The 26,830-nt window shown below is 48.7% G+C and overlaps 1 protein-coding gene across 2 annotated transcripts; it reads left to right on the forward strand.

The window, feature by feature from the left end:
- The first annotated feature begins 504 nt into the window (after positions 1 to 504).
- SPINT2 (serine peptidase inhibitor, Kunitz type 2) lies at positions 505 to 26,607 on the forward strand. Of its 2 annotated transcripts, XM_028090653.2 has the most exons (7): positions 513 to 1,055; positions 19,316 to 19,486; positions 21,834 to 21,893; positions 23,173 to 23,226; positions 23,998 to 24,159; positions 24,510 to 24,548; positions 25,931 to 26,607. In XM_028090653.2, exons 1-7 carry the CDS (start codon positions 950 to 952, stop codon positions 26,095 to 26,097), a joined length of 759 nt encoding a protein of 252 aa, XP_027946454.1. In that variant the 5' UTR covers positions 513 to 949; the 3' UTR covers positions 26,098 to 26,607. The 2 variants fall into 2 exon arrangements, with proteins under 2 accessions (XP_027946455.1, XP_027946454.1); XM_028090654.2 differs by lacking the exons at positions 21,834 to 21,893; positions 23,173 to 23,226 and having other exon boundaries at positions 505 to 1,055.
- Positions 26,608 to 26,830: the final 223 nt, after the last annotated feature.

The following is a 26,830-nucleotide window of genomic DNA, read 5'->3' on the forward strand; positions in this document are numbered from 1 at the left end:
GTCCCTGATCCTTCAGTCTGTGCTTCCCTGTCACATCCCCAATCATTCTAATCACTCTGTCCTATGCTTCTGTCATCACTACTCTCGGTTGTTCCTGTCTGGTGAGGAAGGGACTAGTCTGGCTTGGTCATCGCTGGGTTCCCGGTAATGCGCCTAATAGGCGTTCAGTGAACGTTCAATTTAGGAAGGAATAAATCCCTCAACCTCAAAGGAGGGCAGAAATGAGGCGAGCTTCATCGCCACACTTTCAGGAACCACAGACTTCTAGGAAGAGCATTCTGTACCCTCTTCTCCCACCCCGAGGCCCAGCCCAAGGGTGAAGGTACAAGGACGTCACCAAGCCCCGGAGCAGGGAGGCAGGGGGCCCCAGCGCTCAGCAGGTTTGCGCCTCCCCGCAGGCTAGCTCCTACCCTGGGCGGACCAACTCAAGCCCCACCCTTCCCCTCCCACCCAATCCTGGGGCCAGCCCAGGTGCGCCGAGGGAGGAGGATCGCCGCGCAGGTGCGGGCTCCCTGCGCCTGCGCTCTGCGCGCCCCGCCTCGCCAGGTGCGCCCCGCCCCCCTTCGTGACCAGCCACCTTCGATAGCCGCTCGGAGGCGGCCGCCATTGGCTCTAGCGCCCACTCAGTGTTTGGAAGTGTGGTGGGGTTCTGAGCCGTGGGAGAGTCGCTGAGTGTCGCCGGGGGCAAGGGGCGAGTGAGGGGCGGACAGAAGCATCGTGGGCGTAGGAGGCAGAGTGTCCGCACACCGAAGGTCCGACGTGTGGGGGTCTTCCCGGGGACTTCGGCAGGAGCGCCGGCGCAGCACCTCGCACACCCTCTGGGAGCGCCCGCACCTGAACACGAGGCTCTCCAGCGCGCGTGCGCGGCAAGGGTCTTCCCGCACCTGATCGCGAGACCCTAACGGCCGGCTGCTCGAGGCTTCGCCTGCGCTACCGGGTGGAGACGGTCATGGCGCAGCTGTGTGGGCCGAGGCGGTGCGGGGCGCTCCTCGCGCTGCTGGTCTCGCTGCTCCTCTTCCGGGCTGAGGCGGCCGAGGGAGAACGTGGCGTCCACGGTGAGGGCCGGGGCGGGTCTCCTGGGAGGAGTGGAAGGCCGAGGGCGGGACATTAGGGTCCGGGGGCTAAGTTGGGGTGCGAGGGGCCTTGGGCAAGGTCTGAACGGGGCGAATCGGCGGGAGAGGGAATTGGGGGCGACCTGGTGAAGCTCAGGGGGTGTGGTGGGGCGGGCTCTGGGAGATTGAGCCTGGGGATGAGGCTTGGGAGCCCCTGGGAGTGAGGACGGGCGGCGGAGCCAGGGTTGGGAAAGTTTTTTGCGGGTGAGGGAGGAGACTTAGGACTGTTGACCAAGAAGGAGTGGCATTGGCCCTTCCTGTGGCAGGAAGGGGGTGAGAGGCCCAGCAGAAGACCAGCCTCCTCCTGGCAGAGGGAAGTTCAGCTGCCCAGGAGATCCCTGGGAGACCAGGCCTGAGAGGGTGGGGGTTGGATTAGGTGACATAATGGCAATTTTAGCCTCTGGGAAGAAGCCCCCACGCCCACCTCTTTAGATTTATTGGACCACAGCCTCCCGAGAAATTTTAGCTGATTCGGTTGCAGTAGAGCGCCTCCAAAAAGAAAGGTGTTTCTCAGTGATATCCAAAGGAAGGAGAAGAACAAAAGTGTTGGAGGGGAGAAACTTCGCCAAGGTGCAAGAGGGGGGACCCCTTGGTGTTAAGAAGAGTATTGGCATTGAGAAGCTGGGGTTGGGTTCGTGGAACTGGTCCTTAACAGGTTGGTGGAGAATAAGGCCCAATTTAAATTTCTACATTCTCTGGAAGTTTGGTCTGGGAAGGTCTTTTTTTTTTTTTTTTAAGATTTTATTTATTTATTTGACAGAGAGAGAGAGAGCACAAGTAGGCAGAGTGGCAGGCAGAGGGAGAGGGAGAAGCAGGCTCTCCGCTGAGCAGGGAGCCGGACATGGGGCTCGATCCCAGGACCCTGGGATCATGACCCGAGCCGAAGGCAGCCGCTCAACCGACTGAGCCACCCAGGCGCCCCTGGGAAGGTCTTTTTGAACAAGTGTTGTCATAACCTCAGCTGCTTCAGACAAGCACAGCCAGGCTTTGGAAAAAACCTTCTTTTCAAAGAAGAATTCATTGATTCAAGCAAAACTTACTGAGCCCCAGATGTGTCAGGGATGATGCTGGCATCGGTGATAACACTGAGTTGTGACTCAGACAAGCCAGGTCCCTGCACTTAAAGAGCTTATATTCTAGTGGGAGAGACAGAGACAGTGAGTAAACATTTAGATAAAGAGCAGTCACTGCAGTATTAAATTACTAAGAAGTAAATGAACAAGGTGAAGTACACAAACAACGTGATTTTAGATGATGGGCCTGCTTTAGCTCAGGTCCTCAGGGGAGGTCTTTCTGAGGAGGGTGACGTCTTGAGCCCTAACACGAAGACCTAGTAGATGAGAGTCCAGTTGGAGGTAATGGAGTACAGAGTCCTCGAGGTTGGCGCAAGCCTGGTGGTATTCAAGGAAAAGACAAGAACCATCCTAGCTGGAATAGAAGTGGGGGTGGGGAGAGAATTGGAGGAGGAGGTGAGGTGGGAGAAGTAGGCAGGAGCCAGGTGGCTTCCTAGGCCAGCATTTTGGGTGGAAAGAGAAAGCAGGGTGTGTGTACACCAAGTCATCACCTGTGGTGGCTTCTGAAGGCTGTTAATTTCCCCACGCCAGGGGCAGAGAGGAGAAATCGAGCTAATGGGGATATCCAGGGTCATTGGGGAGAGAATCAGCTCTGTAGGTCAAGGAATCAAGAATGCAGGTGTTGGGCACCTGGGTGGCTCAGTCGGTTAAGCGTCTCCCTTTGGCTCAGGTCCTGATCCCAGGGTCCTGGGATGGATCCCCGCATTGGGCTCCCTGCTCATCGGAGAGCCTGCTTCTCCCTCTGCCCCTCCTTGCTGCTCTGCCTACTTGTGCTCGCTCTCTCTCTCTCTGTCAAATAAATAAATCTAGAAAAATAAAACAGAACTCATTAAAAAAAAATGCAGGTGTTGAACTTTCTTGCAGTCTGGACTAGAATTTGACAGCCCTTCTGGACTTTTTTCATTGATGTAATTATGTTAGGATGTACCCTCCAGTTACCTGCCCTGGGACTTTATCAAAACTGAGTTTAGGGGGCGCCTGAGTGGCTCAGTCGTTAAGCTTCTGCCTTCGCCTCTGGTCCTGGGATCAAGCCCCGCATCGGGCTCCCTGCTTGGCGGGAAGCCTGCTTCTCTCTCTCCCACTCCCCCTGCTTGTGTTCCCTCTCTCGCTGTCTCTTTCTCTGTGAAATAAATAAGATCTTAAAAAACAAAACAAAACTGAGTTTAGGGTTAACCTCTACTGCTTACTCTGAGCTCCCATGTGTTTAATCCTTGAAACAACCTGGTGGGGTGGTGAAGTTAGACAGGTCTTGCCTAAGGTCACACAATCGTAATTGACAAAGTCAAGTCTGGCTTCAGAGGCCTTTTCTTTTCCTAGTGGCCTTTCTGGCTGCTGCAGCTGGCTGGACCTCCTGACCTTTCAGAAGTACTCCTGTCCGGTTGGGTGAACTAATGACCTTGCTTATCTGAAGTTCTGTTTGTTTGAAGGCTTTCAGTAGTTTAATTTGAGGCCGGAAGTAGTTTTGATTTTTTCCCCCCTTCTGATTGCTTTGATGAGTGTGGTGAGGTGGGGAAGTGTGTCGTGAATGTGTGCGAGGGGACGATCGTAATAGTTGGTCAAGGAACTTGATCTGTGTGAAGACATGAGGGGGCTGAGGGGTAGAGGAAAGGTGGTAGGGTCAGTGGATTGTTGGAGTTGAGGTTTTGGAGGGAATGAACTAGAAAGACAGGATACAATGGGCAGTGAGTGAGACGCTTGGAGCAGAGGTTCCAAGAAGTTGTGCTTATTGAGACAAGGTCTCGGCATAACCATGGTGGGGCGAGGCTGAGGAGAGGACAAGATCACTGGAGAAGAGGTCTAGGAACCAAGAGGCCAGGATGGTGTGAGTGTCACCCACCTGGATATGGAAATCACTGAGAATGATGAGAGGCAGCATGAGAGACAGCCAGGAGCTAAAGTCATGAAATGAGGAGTAGTGATCTGGGCTAATGGATGATGCACAAGGTGGGGTACAGTCTACTTTGATGATGAGATTAATAGCTGGAGTTTTGAGAGGGCAGAGGGTGAATGGTGTAGAAGCAGCACCAGGAGTAAGGAGACCTCCCCTCTTGGGCATGTCCTCAGGGGAAAGCAGGGTCTGGTTAGAGTAAGAAAGTGATGAGAATGTTCCAAGACGAGATTGAGGAAATGAGAGATTTTGCTTAAGGTAGTTGCTGAGTTCCCAAGTCCCAGAAGTTAGGGGAAAGAGAGATGGGAACAAAATAGGATGTATGGGGATGAGGGGGGTAATTCAGGAGTCTGGGGCTGATGAGGTGATAAGCAAGTGATAGGAGTGCCATGTGGTTTCAAGGCTGACAATGTTGGGCAGGCACTGGGTGTTGGAGGGCAGACAGGAAGGGGTTTGGGGTATAGCCGACACTGGAGTCTGGACAAAGGGTGTCCTGAATCCGGACCCCTGCTGATGGAGGTGGGGGAAAGCTGATGCTGCTCTGGGTGTTTCTAGCATTCAGGGAGAGTGCCAGTCTGCCATGGAAAGCGCATAGAGATCATAAACTGGCTGTTCCCAAGAGGCCTCAAACAGGCTTTATGTGAGTTGTAGTTTCTAGAATTGGGAATTTTTTTTATGAAAAAATTTGGCTGGGGCTCTGCCTGAAAAATGTGAAGATCATTGGCACCAGGTCAGGGTTCCTCCATAGCACCCATAGTGCTCGTTTTGGAAAGGACATGTACTACTCTCCCTGTCTTTTTTTTTTTTTTTTTGAGATTTTATTTATTTATTTGACAGAGAGACACAGTGAGAGAGGGAACACAAGCAGGGGGCGTGGGAGAGGGAGAAGCAGGCTTCCTGCCGAGCAGGGAGCCGGGAGCCCAATGCCGGGCTGGATCCCAGGACCCTGGGATCATGACCTGAGCCGAAGGCAGACACTTAACAACTGAGCCACCCAGGCGCCTTCCCTCAGTCTTTATGTACTTGGCCCGCCCACCATATCTCTAAGCATTTGAGTTGTGACCCCCCCCCAATCTTAAGAATATGCTCCATTTAGTAAATGGAGGTAGAGAAAACATAACAGCTCCTTATAAATTGTATAGTGTGGGGTGTGTGTATCATTGCTGTTAGGGAGGGAAAAGCCTTTATCAGGTGGCCACAAATGTGTGTGTGTGTGTGTGTGTGTGTTTTAATCTTCCCCTGGTGACAAGTCCTGTTATTTGGAGTGGCCCAAAATACGTAATTTTTCACTCAATTCAAGGGCAGATAATACAGTTGGCCCTTGAATAACACAGGGGTTAGGGGCATCTCTGTGCAGTTGAAAATCCACATGTAACTTTTGATTCCCCGAAAACTTAACCTACTGATAGCCTGCTGTTGACTGGAAGCCTTACCAATGACATAAACAGTCAATTAACACATATTTTCTGTTACATGTATTAAATACTGTATTCTTACAATAAAGTAAGCTAGAGAAAAGAAAATGTTATTAAGAAAAGCATCAAGAGAAAGGTCAATTGTGTATTCCTTTTCAGAATAAAACCTTAAAAATTCCTTTGGGAAGTTTAAGTGTAGTTCCTGCTGCCAATAACTTTACGCCTGACCTTGGGCATCAAAGCTTGGCATTAATGGGTACTGGGCTCATGGTCTTTTGTTGATTGTTCTTGGGACTTTCCACTGGAGAAAAATGTAGCAGCCTTCATTTGAGAGCCTCTACTGCACTTTCAAGTGATCTTCAGTTTCCATTAACCTCTTGGGTTAATTACAGTTTCTCCAGCACCTTGACTTAAAGGACAAACTTCCCAGCACTTCTCCAATAAGCATATTCTTAGTCACCACTCCTATCTTTTCACCCCCATGGATGGTTGTAAACTGAGCGGTCAGAGATATGACAAAGAGCTAAAGTGCAGTTGGTGTTGGTGATCAGCTGAGGGTTCTCCAAAGTAGCATCTTCTAGTATTTTTTTTTTAAGATTTATTTATTTATTTGAGAGGGAGCGAGGGCACCCTCGGAAGTGGCGGGGAGGGGCGGAGGGAGAGAATCTTCAAGCCGACTCTGAGCATGGAGCCCTGATGAGCCCAGGGCTCATCCCATTACCCATCAGATCATGACCTGAGCCGAAACCAAGAGTCTGGCGCTCAACTGACTGAGCCACCCAGGCGTGCCTAAGCATCTTCTGGTATTCCTGCCTTCACAGAAGAGGCACTTGTTTTGCTTGCAGTTAAAGCAGTTTGTTCCAGGATACTCTGAAATATTTATTCAACACATTTTTTTTAAGTTTTTTTTTGTGGGTTTTTTTTTTTTTTTTTTTTTTTGTCAGAGAATGAGGGAGTGAGAGAGCCAGGCAGAGGGAGAAGCAGGCTCCCCGCTGAGCAAGGAGCCTGATATGGGACTCAATCCCAGGACCCTGGGATCATGACCTGAGCCGAAGGCAGATGCTTAACCGACTGAGCCACCCAGGCGTCCCTTGAAAGATTTTATTTATTTGATAGCACAGGCGGGGGAATGGCAGGCAGAGAGAGAGGGAGAAGCAGGCTCCTCGCTGAGCAGGGAGCCCCACGTGGGGCTCAATCCCAGGACCGTGGAATCGTGACCTGAGCCGAAGGCAGACGCTTACCCGACTGAGCCACCCACGCGCCCCTATTCAACACATATTTATTGGACACCTACCCCGTGCCAGGTACAGTTTTAGGCCCAGGAAACAGCATTGAACAAAACCAGTGACCTCCGAATGCATGGCAGCTACCTTGTAATGAAGACAGTACAGTAATAAAATGAGCAATGAATATGTATTTGGTGTGCTAGTACTGAAAACATGGCCTTTGAAGCTCAAGTGGTGACAGTCCCTAAAGAACATTGAGGGCCTCACCTTCAGGTCCGCTGAAACATTCCTTTACCCTGGTCAGCATTTGAGAGCTCAGCCATGATAGAGAAAGCAAATTTCTCTTTCAGCCAGGTCTCCACACACTTCTCATTTTTCCTATCCCCAGGGTCATTTGCAACTCTCATGCTTGTCTTGAGGTAGTTGGCCAGGCGTCCAAGCCTCTGCCATGTGCTGAGGCCAAGTAAGTGATGAGGTAGCCTGAGATTCATGTGAGAGGGGAGAGAACCCTGAAGGGGTCACACTGAAATGATTTCATGGACCCCAGGAAGCCTTGGTGGCCCACTGGTCATATGACTGACGCATTTTTCACAGTGACCCTAGAAGCATTAGCATGTGGATTATGGGTGTCTTTATGCAGTCCTGGTCACAAATGTCATTTCATGTATTGTTTCTGACGAGATCTTTTTTTTTTTTTTAAAGATTTTTATTTATTTATTTGACAGCACAAGTAGGCAGAGAGGCAGGCAGAGGGAGAAGCAGACTCTCCACTGAGCAGGGAGCCCGACATGGGGCTCGATTCCAGGACCCCGGTATCATGACCTGAGCCTAAGGCAGCCGCTTAACCGTCTGATCCACCCAGGCGCCTCCTACAAGATCTTTTTTTTGAAAACTGAAAAGGGATGCTGGAACATGGGTGCTGAGGCCCAGTAACTTTAGAGTTTACTTTTAAATTATTTGATGTACATTTTTCATGATTGGAAATCCATTTTAGAAAGGGCAAAAAATTTAGCTCTTGTTTTACATGCTAGTGTTTGAGATGCATCTCACCCAACGGGGTCCTGGGTCCGTGGCTTCTAAAGTCCTTGAGTTCATATATCACAAGTTCATGTCATATTTTATATGTGTCCCTGGGTCTGTCATTTAGAGTCTAGGACATGCTCTTAAGTGGGTGAAAAATTTTATCATAGTTTGTGACCTTTCAAAGGGCCACTCCTTATAAATAGATATACAGTATGTGTGTGGTATTGAAATTTAATGGTATGCAATCGAAAAAACATGTCTAAAAAGGTTCCTTAGGGGGATGATAATGAAAAAAAGTTCGAGAAACACTGTTTGAGGGAGAGGGTTCGTTAGCTTTCATCAATTTGTGAAAATGGTCCATGATTCAGAAAAGGTTAAGAATCCCTTGAATTAACAGGCAGTCCCATGAAAGACGTTGAAACTGTCCTTACAGGTTATTCAGATGGGCTACTGTAATTCTAGTTATAGATTTAGGTAAGGGTAGAATTTATAGTCTTGTTTCAGTGATGAATATGAGGTGACAGTGGGTAGGAGTGGTAGTTTGCATTGTGCTGATGGTTTCTAAAATGTAAACTTTTATATCTAAATATTTTATATCTAAAATGCCAAGGTTTTATATCTAAAACAAGATATTATGAGTCTTATAATTTAAGTTGGATTTGTCATTGTAAATGTTCTTTCCTCATAAATACCTAAGGGTTATTTTAAAGTTTCTGAATTATTTATCCTAATAATGACAACTTCCAGGCACCCAAACCTAGAGGAGATGGGTAGTCAGTAGCTTTCTTTACTGAAATCAGAAGCACTCAAGTATGTAGAACCTACTCAGCTAACCAAAATAGGTGAATTTCTAGACCATTTTGAAATAAAACTGATCGTAAAATAAATGTCAACTCTGGAATTTGGCACAGTGGAATTAAAACAGCCATGAGTACCTCCCTGATACTCAGTACCTCTTCAGTTACACAGAACTTTTAAAGATTCTCATTCTTTGGTGAAGAGATACGGAAGGTACAAATGGGTAACCAGGGCATATTTTTTCTTATTTTCCCCAGGCTCTGAACACTTAATCCAGGATAATGTGGGGTTGCAGGACTTTGATCTATGTGATAGTTTGCCATTGTCCTACTCTGGGTGAAGATAAGGAGTGGTGTCACTTGAGGCACGGTAAATGGTCACACAGCAGAAAAACAAAGGGAGGAGTGATGGTTGAGTTGGTTGATCAACTCTGACTTGAGGTTGTATTTGTGGTTTTCCATATCCCCTGTGTCCTGTCAGCTACCATATTCAGTCGGACTTTCTAGTGAACTGTGTCATCCCTTTTTTTACCTTCATTCCCACTGTCCCTTTATTAGTCTGGCCTCATCAAAATATATTATCTACTATTTATTCAAAGCTTTGTGCTAAATGTTTTAAGGGCTTTTTTCTTTTTTTAATTTTTTTCTTATTTATTTGAGAGAGAGAGAGCATGAGCAGGGGGAGAGGCAGAGGGAGAGAGAAAGGGAGAAACAGACTCAGCTGAGCAGGGAGCCCAATGTGGGACCTGATCCCAGGACCCTGCGATCATGACCTGATCTGAAGGCAGACGCTTAACAGACTGAGCCACCCAGGTGGCCCTGTTTTAAGGGCTTATAATGGAATACAAAACTCCCTTAATCTTCACAACACTCGTAACGTCACTTGTCTGTGTGTCAAAGAAATCCCTCCCATTTGAGTTGTTTTTAAGAAACACATCTGAGGAGATGCCTGGGTGGCTCAGTCGGTTAAGCGTCTGCCTTCAGCTCAGGTCATGATCTCAGGGTCCTGGGATCGAGTCCTGCGTTGGGCTCCTTGCTCAGCGGGGAGCCTGCCTCCCTCTGCCTGCCGCACCCCCTGGCTTGTGCGCTCTCTCTCACTCTCTGACAAATAAATAAATAAGATCTTAAAAAAAAAACAACGCATCTGTGCATGCCCCCAGAATTTATCTCTTTAGGGACTATGGAGGAAAAGCTGATGAATCTCCTTGCTTTATTACTCAACAGTGAATTCAAGTGCCCTTTCCCAGATAAGCCATTGTCAGGACAGCCTCAAGAGTAATAAATAGTGCATTCCAAAGCAGGCAACATAAATCTAGACGTCACAGAAGGGGACTTTTTGCTAACAAACTTGCCAGAAAACACTTAGATCATGTATAAATCACACAGAGACCCCCTCACTTAAACTTGGGCTGAGTTCTAATGGCCTAAAGATAGTTCTCTTGCTAACAGTCTCAGCTTTTACCGCTAAACTAGATTTTTTGTTTAAGATTTTGTTTGTTTTGGTAAAGATTTTATTTATTTATTTGACAGACGGTGAGAGAGGGAACACAAGCAGGGGGAGTGGGAGAAGGAGAAGCAGGCTTCCCACGGAGCAGGGAGCCCGATGCGGGGCTCGATCCCAAGACCCTGGGATCATTACCTGAGCCGAAGGCAGATGCTTAACAACTGAGCTACCCAGGCGCCCCTAAACTAATTAGATTTTAAAGAGAAAACTGTTTACTACGGAATATTTCTGACACCAGATGAATGGGCTTTTCCACATCAAGCAATTCTCCAGTTCTCAGTGGACACCCATTTAACTCAGTTCTGACACTGACACTGTGGAGTTAGCACAGACCCTACAGGTTACTAGCTCAGTCCCACAACGTGCTCCTCCCACACCTTCAGTTGAAAGTCCCAGGTTGTCGCCTGTACTTCCAACCTACCTGCTATAAATCAAAGGTTCCCACAATGCCCTCAGGTTTAATAATTTGCTAAAATGGCTCACAGAACTCAGATACATTTACCAGTGTATTATAAAGGATATAGATGAACAGCCAGATGAAGACATGGAGGGAAGTCTGGGAGGGTCCCCAGCACAGAAGCTTCTGTCCTTGTGGTGTTTGGGGTGAGCCAGCCTCCTGGTACATGATGTGTTCACCAACCCATCTCTTCTAACCCCTTTGGTTAGGGTTTTTCAGGAAGCTTCAGCATGTAGGTATGATTGATTAATAATTCAAACTCCCATCCCCCACCTCTTCCTGGAGGATGGGGGTGGGGCGAAAGTTAACAACCCATCAGTCTTTCCTTTGTCTTTCTGGCAACCAGCCCCCATCCTGAAGCTCTCTAGGGGCCCCCCCAGCCACCAGTCATTTCATTATCACTCCAGAGATTCCCAGGCTCTTAGCTCTTGTGTCAGGAACCCAGGTCAAAAACCAATTATTAGAACAAAGGTGCCCCTAGCACTTAAGAAACCACAGGGAGGTGGGGGCAATGACCAAATATCTGTCCCTTACTATGTCAGAGATAGGTGGAATCCATAATCAGAGTTTTGCCTTATCTTCCTGAGCCTCCCAAGCTTCCGGTTTACATACTCCAAGCCTCTAAAATCTGCATTTTTTTTTTTTTTTAAGCAGCCAGGCCTAAATCAGTGAATGTGTGGCTTGCTGAATTAAAGAATATGGGGTTTATATGTTTTCCGGCTTTATTGTTAGTATGCATTTGTTGCATGTACTATTGTTCCCATGTTACGAGTGAGGAGATAGGCACAGGAAGGTTGGGACTGCCTCTATCTAGGTAAGACAGCGGGCTCGTAAGAGGCAGCCAGGGACTCCTGCAAACAGAGATCTTTTACCAGAATGAGGATCTGTCTTACATGCTTTTGCCAAATGCCTGTTCCATATGTGTCACACCCCTACACTAGAGCCTTTGGTCATTTCCTTTGTACCTTATATTGGCTTACAAGCTCTTTGAATTTCAGATGTGATTGAAATACTTTACCATGTGTGATTTGTTTTGTTTTGTTTTTCTGCCCAATGAGTCTTATTCTACTTGGAAATCCCTGGAGGGCAAAAGACCACATCCCCAGTCAGTGCCTTCTATGTAGGATGGCTGCTCACCCTAGTTTACCTTGGAGGGTTCCAATTTATGCCACCATATGTCACAGAGCGACTACTAAGAACACCCCCTTTCGTTCTGAAAAATGTCTTGATCCAGAGGGTATACTGTATGGTGACCCTATTTACATATAATAGCTATTCAAACACTTGTTGCTTAGTACTGATCAAGATACTAAGAAATTTAGCACATTCAATTTTATTTATCCTATAGTTTTAAGTTTGTTTTTTTTTTTGTAAGATTTTATTTATTTGACAGAGATAGCAAGAGCAGGAACACAAGCAGGGGGAGTGGGAGAGGGAGAAGCACTCTTCCCGCGGAGCAGGGAGCCCGATGCGGGGCTCTATCCCAGGACCCCGGGATCATGACCTGAGCCGAAGGTAGACGCTCAACGACTGAGCCACCCAGGCGCCCTGAGTTTTAAGTTTTTTAACTGAAAATTTTAAACAGAAGGGATCATAATCCACTGTCCTGATAAAACCACTGCTGACCCTTAAAAAACAAAAGTAATGCATTCAGAAGATTAGAACACTCACATTGTACTGAAAGATACAAATGGAAAAGAAAAACCGGGGAAAAGCCTCTACCCCTCCTTCAGGCCCTTTCCTTAAACGTATATTTATACACGCGTCTAAATTAAAAGTTTAGAAAGGAATTACAATATGTAAACCATTCTGCTTTTCCCCTTCTTAGTTTTAGACATTTTCAATACCGGCGCACACACCTTGGCCTGTTTGGAACAGCGCTGAGTATTCTGTTGTGTGTATGTCTCATAAGTTACTTAACCAGCACAAACAGGATGTCTTGACGTTGAATTTTCAGCTGTATAGGTCTGCGAACACCAAGCCCTTTGTGGGTGTGGTAATTGTTGCCCCCGTTCTTTAAAACACTTGGATTACATGACTCTTCATTGCTTTCTTTGCTTTTTGATACGGAGGAGTGAATTGTACTCTTATTTTTTTGTGTACAAATAAGATTTTCAAATGTCTGAGGATTATTACAACAGAATTTCTCTGTGGCCATGGTCCTTAGAATTCTGAGTTGCTTTCATGGAAAGAGAAGTGCTGTTTTTAGTGATGGAAGGGTGTGCTACAGAGTCCTTGGCAAAGGATAAACCCGAGGAATGCGTGGTCAGTGTTGTTATAAGAAATGTGAACGCTGGGAGACTATTTGATAGCTTGTGACTGCACATACAAGACTGGCTGAGTGCTATAGTGAAAGGGGTGGAAAATCTGAACAGGGTGTTTTTATAAACACTCTAAAGAAGAGACTAAACTGTAGTTCATGGTTGCTGCCTGCGTATGGCCTGCGAGCTAAGTATGGTTTTTACGTTTTGTAGAGATTGAAAAAATCAAGAATATTCAAGAATATTTCAAGACATGTAAGAATTACACAAAATAAAGTTTTAGTGTTCATAATAAGGTTTGACTGGAATGACAGCCATCCTCATTCATTTACATGTTTGTCTTAAGGCAAATTTGAACACCTTAATTCTCAAATCTCTAATATTTTAGCCAGATTGTACTAAGTAAATACTAATGTTACTATTTTTCATTCTATATATTTAAAACCTACAGTTTTTAATGTTTTGACAAATTTAAAGGACTTGGAAGACAGAAATTTTCCTGTTGCTTTCCACACTATGGTGTAGAGCAGGTACTGCCCGTGTTCAGTGTTTGGCCCACCATAAAAGTTTACTGAGCTTTGCTCTAGAAAAACAGATGGGTGCGAGGGAGAGGACCACTTCATGAGTGTCTTCAGGTTGCTCAGATGGTCCCAGGCTTGCTTGTATTAGGCAGCCAGTGAGGTGAGATGTCAGGTTTCTTCAGTGTGTAGCACCCAGGGGAGTAAAAAGTGTATCAAGGGCTAGACTCCTAGGAAAGTTCTTTTCACTTGTTTTAGAAGTAAACTTACTCTGGGGTCATAAAAAAAATAAGGGGCTCCTGGGTGGCTCAGTCGGTTAAGCATCTGCCTTCTGCTCAGGTCGTGTTCCCGGGGTCCTGGGATCAAGTCTCACGTTGGGCTCCCTGTTCGGTGGGGAGTCTGCTTCTCCTTTTACCTCTGTCCCCCTCAGCTCCCGCTCGTGTTCTCTCTCACTCTCTGTCTCAGATAAATAAATAAAATCTTTAAAAAAAAAACAACAAAAGAACAAGTTCAGGGTGGTTGTTGATTCAAGGGAGAGAGCAGGTAGGATTGAAGTAAGGGGTATACAAAGGGTTGGAATTTGGTAAAGCTGAGAAGTAGATAGACTTGTGTTACAGTATTTTCTGTACTTTTCAGAATGTTTGAAATACTTTATTAAAATATGTTAATTTTGGGGTGCCTGAGTGGCTCAGTTGTTAAGCGTCTGCCTTCGGCTCAGGTCATGATCCCAGGGTCCTGGGATCGAGCCCCGCATCGGGCTCCCTGTTCCGCGGGAAGCCTGCTTCTCCCTCTCCCGCTCCCCCTGCTTCTGTTCCCTCTCTCGCTGTGTCTCTGTCTGTCAAATAAATAAGTAAAATCTTAAAAAAAAATTTTTTTTTTAGAGTAGGCAACTGCAATAGTGCCTTTTTGGAGAATGATTAGATACCGTCTTCTTAAGCCTGTAGAGTTAAATTAGATTGGCAGTGCCTGGGAGCCTAAAATTACTGTGATGTTCTTGTTAGCAGGTGACAGCAGGTTATTCCAGCTGATTGCACATGGAGTGAAGGTGTCTGAGCCTTTGGCTTGTTGTCTTGGTTGAAGTTCTGATGACTTTAGAACCGGAGGAACCTGTTTTCCATGACGAAGACCAGGCTGTTTGGCAATTTTATAATAGCTAATGTTCAAAATGCCTGCTGGGGTTTTGTAATTTAGGTTCATATTTCAGACAATACATGATTTTTAACCATTTCTGATGCTTTTCCAAGAGAACGTTAGGGTTTCCTAAAGACAGAAATTCCATTTTTACATACTCTGAAGTGAGTATTTCTAGATTTGGTGCTCCTCAGCTTTTCTCCGTTTTTCCTCTGCATTGAAAACTTACAGGATGTGGGCGCCTGGGTGGCTCAGTCGGTTGAGTGACTGCCTTCGGCTCAGGTCATGATCCTGGAGTCCCGGGATCGAGTCCCGCATCTGGCTCCCCGCTCGGCGGGGAGTCTGCCTCTCCCTCTGACCCTCTTCCCTCTCGTGCTCTCCATCTCTCATTCTCTCTCTCTCAAATAAATAAATAAAATCTTTAAAAAAAATAAAATGAAAAGAAAACTTACAGGATGTATTTCATTTTGCACTAGCATTTGTGAGCATACAAATAGGACTAGAGACATAGTTTTCTTTTTTTTTTTTAAGATTTTATTTATGTATTTGACAGAGACACAGCGAAGAGGGAACACAAGCAGGGGGAGTGGGAGAGGGAGAAGCAGGCTTCCCGTGGAGCAGGGAGCCCGATGCGGGGCTCCATCCCAAGACCCTGGGATCATGACCCGAGCTGAAGGCAGACGCTTAACGACTGAGCCACCCAGGCGCCCCTCTTCAGATTGTATTTTTAAGTAATCTCTGCACCTAACTTGAGGCTTGACCTCACAACCCTGAGATCAAGAGTCACATGTTCTACCAACTGCGCCAGCCAGGCACCCCCATTTTGGTTCATTTTTATTTTAATCTGGATCTCCTAAAGTACAGTGCTTTTTTTTTTTTTTTTTAAGATTTACTTATTTGAGAGAGTGAGAATGAGAGAGAGACAGTACCTGAGGGGGGGAGGGTTAGAGGGAGAAGCAGGCTCCCCGCTGAGCAGGGAACCTGATGCGGGACTCGATCCCGGGACTCCAGGATCATGACCTGAGCCGAAGGCAGTCACTTAACCAACTGAGCCACCCAGGCGCCCCAGTACAGTGCTTTAATGAAAAAAAAAAAGCCCTTTAAAGAAGGTGATAAGTCATGGAAGCCATGTTAACATCCTGAAGTATTTCTGGCGTTTTGTACCAGCCACGTGGAGAACAGTGAGAGTGCACTGATGCTTTTTCATGAGTTCACTTCTTTTTTTTTAAGGTTTTATTTATTTATTTGACAGAGAGAGACAGCGAGAGGGAACAGAAGCCGGGGGAGTGGGAGAGGGAGAAGCAGGCTTCCCACTGAGCAGGGAGCCCAATGTCGGGCTCGATCTCAGGACCCTGGGATCATGACCTGAGCCGAAGGCAGATGCTTAACGACTAAGCCACCTAGGCGCCCCTTGAGTTCACTTCTTAAGCCCAGACAGTAACAATTTCTCTCACAGAGGCTTAAAAGCAATTTAGTTAGTAAAAGCATGGGGCAAAGTGAGAATTTTCTCCATTTGACAGGGAGTTTCCAGACTTGCAGAAGGGACTCTTACACATGGTTAAATTTCACCTTGATGGAACCTAGCTTCAGGCAATTATTCTGCTACTTGGAGCTCTTACTTTTACTCTAATCAAATTTGTGTAAAAAAAAAAACAGGTGAGTTTTTTTTCTGTCTTTATTACAGAAATTTTCAAATATACACACAGTTGTGTGAGCCCACATGGACCATCACTCAGCTTCAGCAACTGTTAGCATTCTGTCTTTATGGACATACTATGGTTTTAGTCCAAGTTTTCTCTTAATAAAGAGACATTTCTAGGGGCGCCTGACTGGCTCTGTCAGGTAAGCATCTGACTCTTGATCTCAGCTCAGGTCTTGATCTCAGGGTCGTGAGTTCAAGCCCCATGTTGGGCCCCACATTGGGTGTGGAGCCTACTTAAAAAAAAAAAAATTCTAAATTTCCCTGCGACAAAAGTGAAGGTTCCCCACCCCCTCCTACCCCACCCAGGGAACCTCAAAATAAGGCTTTCTGAAACTTAAACTGTGAAGTCAGTGTGTCATCATTAGGAGCAGACGAGAGCCGCTCTCTGGGACATAGCGGCCCCCCGGCCTCAGGATTTGATGCGAAGACACCGTCACATCTACACCATCACGTGGCAGTCAGGGAAGGAGGTATCCCAGAGGCACACCTTGACTGCGGTGTCTTGACCGAGGTGTGTCCTGAGTTGCGTGCTCTGCGCCTCTGGGCTGCCTGGTAGATCCCGACGGAGCAGGATGTCCACTGGAATCTTGCAGCAGACTTCCTTATTCTGACTCCAAGGGACCTGCTCGTTTCGGCCTGCTTTCTGAGGTGGTGTGTTGATTGATGTGTACATCAACACGCTTGGCTGGTGTTTCTCAGCATCCTCCTGTGCCCTCTGCCAGCAAGCGCCCACATCCCTGCGTCTCATCAGCCAGGGCACTGCGAGTGTCTGAGCTGACAGGAATGAGGGCCAGATTCTGGGCAGTGTGACTTCACTAAGCTAGCTGCTCTCCAGCCCCGGATAGGGTTTTCTCTCCATTATATACTCTCAGCCCCTTCTTCACCTGTACCGAACGTGTATCCAGCACCCTTGCTCAGGAGAAGCTACCACATCTCCACCCTTGGCGAGGTAGGTGGTCAGCCCGTCGCATTCTCTGCTGTGGTGTCTGGAGGTTCCCACCTTAGCTGCTTCGAGCTTTGTTCGGCATTCTCTCTTTGTTTTGAGATGCAGTTCACCTGTGATACAGTTCACCCATATAAAGGGTGCAGTTCCTCTCTCAGATCTTTTGTCTGAAAGACTGTCCCTGAAACTGCTCAGGAAGCAAGGACACCAAGCAGTCCGAGTGATTGGCAGGGCACTGGATAGGCTGTTCACCTCTGCAGCAGTTGGGTCCTCCCCGCCTTGAGGTCGTTTTCAGTTGTGGGTCATACGTGGTTCCTGTGAGGCTCTTCTCCATCTTGTCTTGTTAATGGCAGTGCTGCCTCAGACATTTGACAGCCGCCATTGAGCAAATCATACACCAGAGAACTCTTTTCCTTTGGTGTCTTGGGCCTTGTTGATTGTATATGTTTTGTGACCTTTGGCACGTTGTCAAAAGTATCTGCAACAGGTGCACACCCAGCTGATTCTGGTTAATGTGTTACGGACAGGAGGTGCCCCTGTTTTTTCTTAAACTGCTTAAAATATTTACATACCATAGAATCAGCATACAATCCAGTGATTTTTAGTACATTTACAGAGTTGTACAACCATCCCACAATCTAATTTTAGAATATTTCCATCATCCCCAAAAATCCCTGTGCCCATTTGCAGTCCTTACCATCCCCCAACCCCCCTTTCCCCCCCAGTACCAGGCAGGCAGTAATCTACTTCCTGTCTCTCTTGATTTGCCTTTTCTGGACATACTAAATGATTCTTTTCATATGAAATATCCAGGTAAGGTACTTTTTAATTGGTGATTAAAAGGATGGTTGCTTTCAAATTAACAGAAAATTTCTTACTTCAGAATATGCTTTTTCTGGGCGCCTGGGTGGGTCAGTTGGTTAAGCGACTGCCTTCAGCTCAGGTCATGATCCTGGAGTCCTGGGATGGAGTTCCGCTTCGGGCTCCCTGCTCAGCGGGGGGTCTGCTTCTCCCTCTGATCCTCTTCCTTCTCGTGCTCTCTCTCTAAAATAAATAAAATCTTAAAAAAAAAAAGAATATGCTTTTTCTGCTGCACTAGTTACCTGTGATTTATCGGTGTGTATGAGAGCACCTTGAGGTTTTGCTCAGTACTATAAGCCTTTTTGTCCATAGATCAATGTTTTGTGGAACATTTGGTTTCATGCCCATTATTGTGACATATATTGGGAGAAACGAGGTCTTGCCCTCTGCTTTTGAAAGCTGTCCCCTAGTTAGTGAAGTAAACCTAACAAACATGAAAATAATCAGGAGTAAATGACAGCATATAACCAAGTGTTGGGCCCTGGAGTACTTTTATTTGCGATGTTTATTGAGCACCCTGCTCAGATTGGAGCTTATGCCAGAAGACAAGAGATGGGTGGAGGCCAGGGAAGGTAAAGGAGGTGATGTGGACTCAGAATCCCAGGAAGATGATAGGGTGCTACTGGGCAGACGTGGAATCACATTGTCAGGTCATTCCCTTTTCAGCTTGCTTTCCATCCTCCTGATTCCTCCAGGAGAAAGTCTTTATTTTGGTGCAGGTGATACCTCCAGCACTTGCTTATTTCTACCTTCTTAAGAGACGGCAGCTCTCTAGGCCTTTGGGAGGCAAATGTAGCTGGCTGGTATTTCATAACATTTTTGTTTGTTTCCCTTGTACTAGAGGAGGGTCACATTTGGGGGTACCTTGAAACCCATGCCCCTCTTGGAATGCTCAGATGTGGCCCTTACAAGTACTGGAGCAGAGGAGTGCCCTCAGCTGCCTTGGGAGGTGGGAAGACTAGAGTTAGGAGCTTCTTTTTGAGGCTCTTGTGGAAATTTGGGTGTGAAGTGGTTGACCTGGTCAAACAGTGGATAAGGAAGGTTAAGACACATCCTTCAGTGCGAGGTTTCCCCTCGAGTCAGCTGTGTGTTTTGCCTTTGAAAGCCATATTTCTACACTGAATGGTGTACGTCATTAATAAATGAGGGCAGGGACAGAATCAACATGCAACTGAAATATAGTTAAGTTGGGTGGGTGGGTATCTTTGTTAGATGATGTGTTTCTTTCCTAAACAAGGAAGGAATCACTAAGCCTGGTGGCAGCACGTTAGAAACGGCTCACAGAGAAGCTGTGCTGGATCTTGGGGCTCAGGAAAACTGTGGGCCTCCTCTGATAGGTCTGTGTGTCTTCTCTGTTGGCAGGATTGTCCTGCCAAGCCAACTGGTCTCTGCTTTATATTTTAGACTTCTGTCGAGGCCCGAAGATAGTGGGAAGATGCCGGGCCTCCTTCCCTAGATGGTGGTACAATGTCACTGATGGATCCTGCCAGCAGTTTGTGTATGGCGGCTGTGAAGGGAATAAAAATAACTACATGACCAAGGAGGAGTGTCTTGAGAAATGTGCTGGTGTCACAGGTAAGACATTGGTCCCTGGGGAAATGGTATAACCTAGAGACAGTTTATTAACTGGGATGTGATGCCTTTTGCATTATGCGCATTCTTCACGGCTGAACCTGGGGGATGTTTTTATTTTTTTTATTTTTAATTATTTTTATTTTTATTTTTTAAGATTTTATTTGACAGAGAGAGACACAGTGAGAGAGGGAACACAAGCAGTGGGAGTGGGAGAGGGAGAAGCAGGCCTCCCACAGAGCAGGGAACCTGATGCGGGGCTCGATCCCAGGACCCTGGGATCATGACCTGAGCCGAAGGCAGATGCTTAATGACTGAGCCACCCAGGCACCCCTGGGGGATGTTTTTAAAAAGCAGAAGAAACAGGCGCAGTTTGAAGGTCACCCACACAGTGGTTTCACAGCAGTCCTCTACCTCCTCTTCCCAGAAAGGAGAGCAGGCCACAGGCTGGAGCTGGGGGAGGGGGACATGACTGCCTCTTCTCCTCGATTCCTTTCTCTCACTGCTGAGCGCCAGTGCCCTGCCAGGCCTAGCAGAGGAGAGTCCTCCAGGCCACCCAGACAGGCTGCCCTCCCTCCTCCCTGGGCATTGGGGTTATTTTTACCTCTGGGACAAATGACTTGAGGAGCTCACCCAGCCAGCCAAGGTATGAGTCAAATTAAAACTGCAACAACTTGGGGTGCCTGGGTGGCTCAGTTGGTTAAGCGTCTGCTTTCAGCTCAGGTCATGATCCCGGGGTTCTGGGATTCCCCCGTCCAGAGACAACCCCTGCATCCTCGTTGGGTTTTATGTCTCTTCATGCACTGGCTGTAATCTCCCTTGGCTTTGAGTTCTGCATTCAGAAATCAGGTATCTTATTAAAGTTGTACGTGAAGAGGGGGAAACAACAGTGGCCTTGGTGTGGCCAGAGGTTCCAAACAGTGCTTGAGCACACAAGCCCACACTGACAGAGCACCTCGAGGAACATTCTGATGATCTTTGTGTTGTGCTGCCCAGAAGACATTCGATAAGCGTTTGGAAAGCTGAGGTGGCCGGGTATTATTTTGGGATCATACAGGCAAGTCCCTTACCTTTTGGGGGGCAACTGGCAACCTTACCAGATGGTGACTGAGGAAAATACCATTTATTGTACTTTTTTTGTTGTCCGCTATGATCCGGCATGGGAGCAGGAATTAAAGGGAAACATTTTTTGCTACCTTTTCTGTCCTTTCTCCATTAAGAGTCAGCTGTAGGAAATGTGCCTGCCTGTTTGAGTTTCTCCTTATTTTTCAGGAAAACGGTTGAAATTTTAAGAACACAAGCAGTGAACAGTGGGCATTGAGACAGGATGTTGCTACAAAGGGTCATGGGTTCTTGAGTTTTGCTGGGAGAAGGCAGACAGCTGTCTCCCTACAGGTGGTCCAGAGTCTGAGGGCCCAGAAAGCTTGTTTGTTGGCAGCTGAGTGTGACTCCACTGAGTCTCGTTGCAGCGTCTCTCCCGAGTCTGGGAGGAGAGCTAACACTGCCAGAGCAGCTCGCCGCTGGAGCCTTCCGCCAGCATATTCTCTCCCAAGCAGGCATCCTCGGTGGGAAGCCAAATGAGAATGAGAATGTCAGTTTATTCATTTATAATGAGAACCAGAACTCCCCAGGGGACCAGACACTCCAGTCTCAGAGCCTGCTGTAGCTTTAGTCCATGTAGGCGAGCCTCTCCGCCGGACTCCCAGAAGATCGCTTGCTGTGGAGAGGCGCAGAACAAGGCGCGCTGGTTTGTGATATGGATGTTTGATGGCATCCGGTGATGCTGGCCCCGTGCCTCTGCCCCAGCTCTGCTGGGACCAGCGGGGAGGCAGGGGGGGCCAACTCCTGTCCTTCCTAGACCCTGCCGGTGCTTCCTTCCTCGTACTTCCCTAACCAGCAGGCCTCTCTGCCCCACGCCGTCACTCTGTGTGCATGTGTGAGGTAAACTATACCTAGCTGCACAGGTGCCCAGTCCCCACAGCTCGGCGGCATCGAGTATGTTCGGACTGCTGCATACCTTTTTAAATTCATGGGGTGAGTTAATACAGTTAAACAGATTATTTGGCCTTGGAAGCCATTCTGTTTTTTTAAAGTCATTTCAGACATCTTTGATCTAATTACCAGCGAGGGATCTTAAAGTTTAACCCACAGGGGCAGTCTTGGTTCCTTATTTCCAAGTTCCAGCAGGCTTGTGGTCCGACACGTACATCGAAGGGCCCACCACAAAAGGAGAAATGGGAGTCACCGTGAGAGGCACGTGGGACCGTGGCTGCTTGGGGACTCTGCTCACTGTGTGTTATGGGGCATTCTTGAGGTGCACTTTCTCACTGTGTCGTCTGTCCCCTTGTAGAGAACACCATTGATGATCTGGCCACCAGCAGGAATGGAGCAGATTCCTCTGTCCCAAGTGGTAGGTTCTTAAAACCACCGAGGATGGAGTGAGGGCCATCCGGACCACGAAAAGGACATGTGTGATTTGGGAGTCGTATAAGGGCTCCCACCTCCTGGTCTGTTACTCCGAATCGACGAGCCGGGGCTCTGCCTGGGCTGCCAGCTTCCGGTTGCTAGCTGGCATCCTTACACCGGGGAGTTCACGTCCAGCAGCCGAGAGGGCCAAGGGGTGCTGCCGTGCTTCCAGGCTCGCCTCCGCTTCCTCCTGGGGGACAAGGGATTGTGGATGCTGCTGTGGCCCGCAGCGCACGCCCCTTCCCTGTCCCTGGGCTGGCCTCTGCCTGCTGTGCCGTCTCACTGGCCCACCCCACCTCTCCTTGCGTCTTCTGTCTCCTTTGTCTTCGGTTGTCCTTGCCGTCCCCCTCCCTGTGCCGAGTCCTCTGTCTTCTGCCACCCCCGCCTGCATTCCCACTGCAGTCCTTGATCTCGAGCCTTGTGTCAGCTTGCTTTGTAGTGCTGACAGCAGCTGCCCCCTTCCTCCTTTATGCTTAAAGGACTCTGCATGCATCAGGAGCCTGGGGTGAGTGGTCCAGATGCACTGGCAAGTCCAGCCCAGCTTTCTTGAAGGCCATTTCCCAGGCAGTGGGCTCTGTTGGGCAAGACCTGCTGTGGAGGGAGGGACTCTGCCCCCGTCCCATTTGAGCACAGCCCCCCAATTGGCCAGTGGCTCTGCACTGACTGCAGCCTTGGCTTCGGTCCTCTGGTTCTGACATCAGTGCTCACGTGAGAGCGAGCGTTTTATTAGTTCAGTGGTTGGCTGGCTCGTTAGAGTCACTTTCCAGTTTTGCTAGACCAGGAATCCGGCAACTGTCCTGACCATTGCTTTGCCTAGGTTCACTCTTCATTCCCAAGCTGGCCTCCAAGGTCATCTAGCATCCTTAGGCACAGGCATGGTGTCTCTGTTTTAGAAGAAAATCTCTCCAGGAGGGTGAGGGGCCGTTTCACTATGTCAAGGAATGAACAAGACCGTCTTCCTCAGCACCCCCGAAATTGTGGCTGGGATGAGTTTCCGTAGGGATCCCTGAGGTGACAGGCAGGCCTCCCCATCCAGCATGCGTTCCAGTGTGTGATAGAGCCCGTGAGGACTGGGGGGCGACAAGCCTACCCATGGAGGGGACTCCACTCCTAGTTGCCGGCGGGTCCTTGCTCCCTCAGTGGGCCCTGTTAGTCTCAGCTCCAGCCAGGCTATGCGTACTGTGTCCATCCTAGCCTCCCTGACTTGGATGTTTCTGTTTTAGTTTCCAGAAGGCAGGATTCTGATGACCTCTCTGGTGATATTTTCGACTATGAAGGTATAACTTTTTAAAAATATTTATGTATGGGGTGGGGGATGCCTGGGTGACTCAGTTGTTAAGCGTCTGCCTTCGGCTCAGGTTATGGTCCAAGGGTCCTGGGATCGAGCCCTACATCGGGCTCCCTGCTCAGTAGGAAGCCTGCTTCTCCCTCTCCTACTCCCCCTGCTTGTGTTCCTGCTCTCACTAACTCTCTCTGTCAAGTAAATAAAATCTTAAAAAAAAAAATTTATGTATGGGAAAAACATGTTTTCCTTAGTTGGGAACTGAAACACACTTGAGTATTTCCACTAAGGAAGTAGTGTAGTGCAGAGCTTCCTGACCTTCCGCAGGTGGTGGAACTCACAGGCATGCCCCAGGGCTGCGGGAAGCACGTGTGGCACAGCCGTGGGTGGGGAAGCTTCCCGGCGGGAGGCCGTGTGGTGTGCTGGCTCCTACCTCTCCCTGGCTGGGTGGCTCTGCCTCCTGAGGATGAAACGAGGGGCCCATGACAGATCTCTTAGAGACCAAGTCAGTACGCGTGAAGTGCCTAGAACAGTGTCTGACATGGAGTGATCTCCTTACCAGTGGGGTCTGGCTGTAAAGAGAAAGATACCCCAAAACATGGAGGAGTGTCCAGTGGGCCCGACTGGCCACGTCTGTATTTACAGGCCCCTCTAGCGGAGAGTTGTGTCTGTTGGCTGGCGGCGGTGCGACTGCTCAGGAACATTCCAGCTCCACTTCACAGCTGAGCCCTGCTAATTTGTCCTCCTTGGGTTGTGTCGTTCCCAGAATACTGCACTGCCAAAGCAGTCACTGGGCCTTGCCACTCATCCTTGCCACGCTGGTACTTCGATGTGGAGACGAACTCTTGCGACAACTTCATCTACGGAGGGTGCCGGGGCAATAAAAACAGCTATCTCTCCAAGGAGGAGTGCATGCACCGCTGCTTTGGTGAGCCCACCTGATTCCTAAATGCAAGAAACAATGTTGGGTGGATGTGTGGGTGAGGCCTCTTGTGAGGACCGTGGGATGGGTCCATTTCCCCATCCCTAAAAGGAAGACCTTGGCGATGCTGTCATTTGGACGCTACCATTCTCTGGCTCCCTCCCCAAAGGGAGGCTTTGGGCCCAGCTGTTGCACAGACGTGTCCTAGGTTCCCACCAGGGTGTCAAGGCCTCAGAACCCTCAAAAGAGCTGGAAGAAGTCCCTCAGAAAGAGCCTCTTGTGAACACCTAGTTGGTGGCAGCTCTGGAGGGCAGGAGGACTGTGAGCTGACCTTAGGGTTGTGTGTTCCTTTCCAGGCAAGCAGTTGTATCCTGTCCTGCCCCGTGGCACTAAAGGTAAGAGGCCTCTGGCCCTCCACCTGCCTTCCCTGACTTAAGCTCTGCAGTGTTTTTGCAGGCTCATGTGGTTCTCTGACACATAATCCTTCACCGTAAACATCTTTTGGGTTGAAAGTCCTGTTTCGGCACGAGAATGGTCAGACAGCTTGGAACAGAATGCTGGAGGTTTGTCCCGCCAGGCAGTATAATGGGGCTGGAGGCAGGCAGTCTTCACCCGGGCGCCCTGGGGTGACTGGAGGACAAGTTGTGCTGTTAGGCTTGTGGGGTCTGCTGCACACAGGCCTGAGACTGGCTCCAGATTTGGAGGGAACTTTGCTGCTGTGGGGTGTGCTGAGTTGGTCACGGGTGACAGGAAGTTGGAGAGCCCTTGCTGTGTGTGGGCCGAGCGAGGCAGGGCCCGTGCTGTTGTCCCGAAGCAGGCTGGTCTGACAAGACCCCGGGCCTCCTCTCACTTTTGTTTCTGATTCCGAGCCTGAGTCATGGATGATCGTGTTTGCACAAAGGACCGGCCACACTGGTTTGGCCTCCTCTTTCCACTTGTTTTCCTGTTCAGGAGCCCAGACCTGGCCTGCGTGTGTGCTGTGGTTTAGAGGAGCGAAGCCAGAATCTGGGTTGCCCGGCAAGGGGCAGAACGCGGCCCGGGTGTGGAGGGTTGCGGGTGGAGAGGGGGCTGCCCCTGTCCATCCTGTAGCCACATGGGGAGAGGGAGCCAGGCAGCTGCCGTGGGAGGCCACCTTCTTTAGCTGGAGCCCCGCCTGAGGAGAGCGTCTTGGCTGACCGAGGAGACAGCGGTGGGGCAGCCGCAGTGCGGTTTCCCCCCCGGGCAGTGAGGAGCACGACGGTCCCCTCCCAGCGCCGCTCCGAACGCACCCTTGCCTCCGCCCTAACCTCATTCCGCAGGCAGCCGCTCCGGCCACTGCCGGCCACATCCTTCTCTGGCTGGTCAGTGTGCTGTGTGAACACACAACCTTGGGGTTTCATGTTTACACACGAGCCAGAGGTGTGTGCTTTTTACATCCTGGTACCCATTTGGTGGCTTGGGACTCCTGCACCGGTTGCCCCTGAGAGGTGGAAATACAGGTGGAAGTGGGATCTTTTTGTTCAGAAAGAACAGAGAGAGCCACTGGGTGCACATAGCACAGCGCCTCCTTTTCTCAGGAATCTGCTTCTTGGGACTGTAGACTCCTTGCTGACCTCCCAGGCGGGCGGTGCCCGTTCTCCAGACCCTCCCAGGCTGGGGTCGGCGGAGGCCTGGCACAAGGGCTGCTGGTCCTCGCCCTGAGCCCACCTGCACGAGTCCCGTGTGAGCCCTGTGCGGCCCTGCGCTGGCTCTGCTCCTCTTCGTCCTTCCGGTTCTGAAGCCTTTCTCTCCTCCCCAGTGGTGGTCCTGGTGGGGCTCTTCGTGATGGTCCTGATCGTCTTGCTGGGCGCCTCCGTGGTCTGCCTGATCCGGGTGGCCCGGAGGAGCCAGGAGCGCACGCTCAGCACCGTCTGGAGCTCTGGGGATGACAAGGAGCACCTGGTGAAGAACACCTACGTCCTGTGAAGGCCCTGCGAGCCAGAGGCCGCCCTTCCTCAGGCTTCCCTGCGGATGACGAGCACCTGGGATGGGAGGGGAGACCAGTGGAGCACGTGTGTGTGCTTTTTAAAATAGAGTGATTGGTTTGTATTTGTGCAATCATTAGGGCTTCGGGTCTGTTTGTTACTCCAGAAGGTGAGAGGGCTGCGTCCCGCTCTCCCGCTTGGGTTCGTGTTGGGAACCCTCTCGGAGGAGGGCTCTGCCTCACACCGTGAGCGGTCTGGCCCCAGATCAGAGTCAGCTGCTCTTCAGTTTAGTTCTTTGCCCCAGGTCTTAGTTTTCTTGATTTACGTTGAATCCTGTAGTGTCCTTTCCCATCACAAAAGTCATGTCTTAATAGCTTCCTTTGTTCTGTGTGTTTTTGTTTTTTGTTTTGTTTTTTTAGTAAGCAGAAACAAGTCTTTTTTTATTAGGATTCTGAAAGGAAGAGAAGAAAATGTACAAGTTTAATAAAAATGGCCTTCCCTTTAAAAATAAGTTTCAGCAAGTGCTTGCTTTCTTTATGGGATTGCTGATTTAAACTCTATCAAAATTAACACAGAACAACACTACGTGAGATGTCCCATTCTAGAAATGGACTCCTTAAAAAAATTTCATCTTTCAAATCTTTTTAAATGAAATACATCTTACATTTCAACTGGGTGCCCGTAAAATTTCAACAGACAACACTTAGCCTTACCACCTGTGGTAATCTCTGGCA

This window comes from Eumetopias jubatus, unplaced genomic scaffold (genome assembly GCF_037043125.1).
Source record: "Eumetopias jubatus isolate StellerSeaLion01/CBP00866 unplaced genomic scaffold, mEumJub1_p1.0 scaffold_10, whole genome shotgun sequence".
NCBI classification, from domain to species: domain Eukaryota; kingdom Metazoa; phylum Chordata; class Mammalia; order Carnivora; family Otariidae; genus Eumetopias; species Eumetopias jubatus.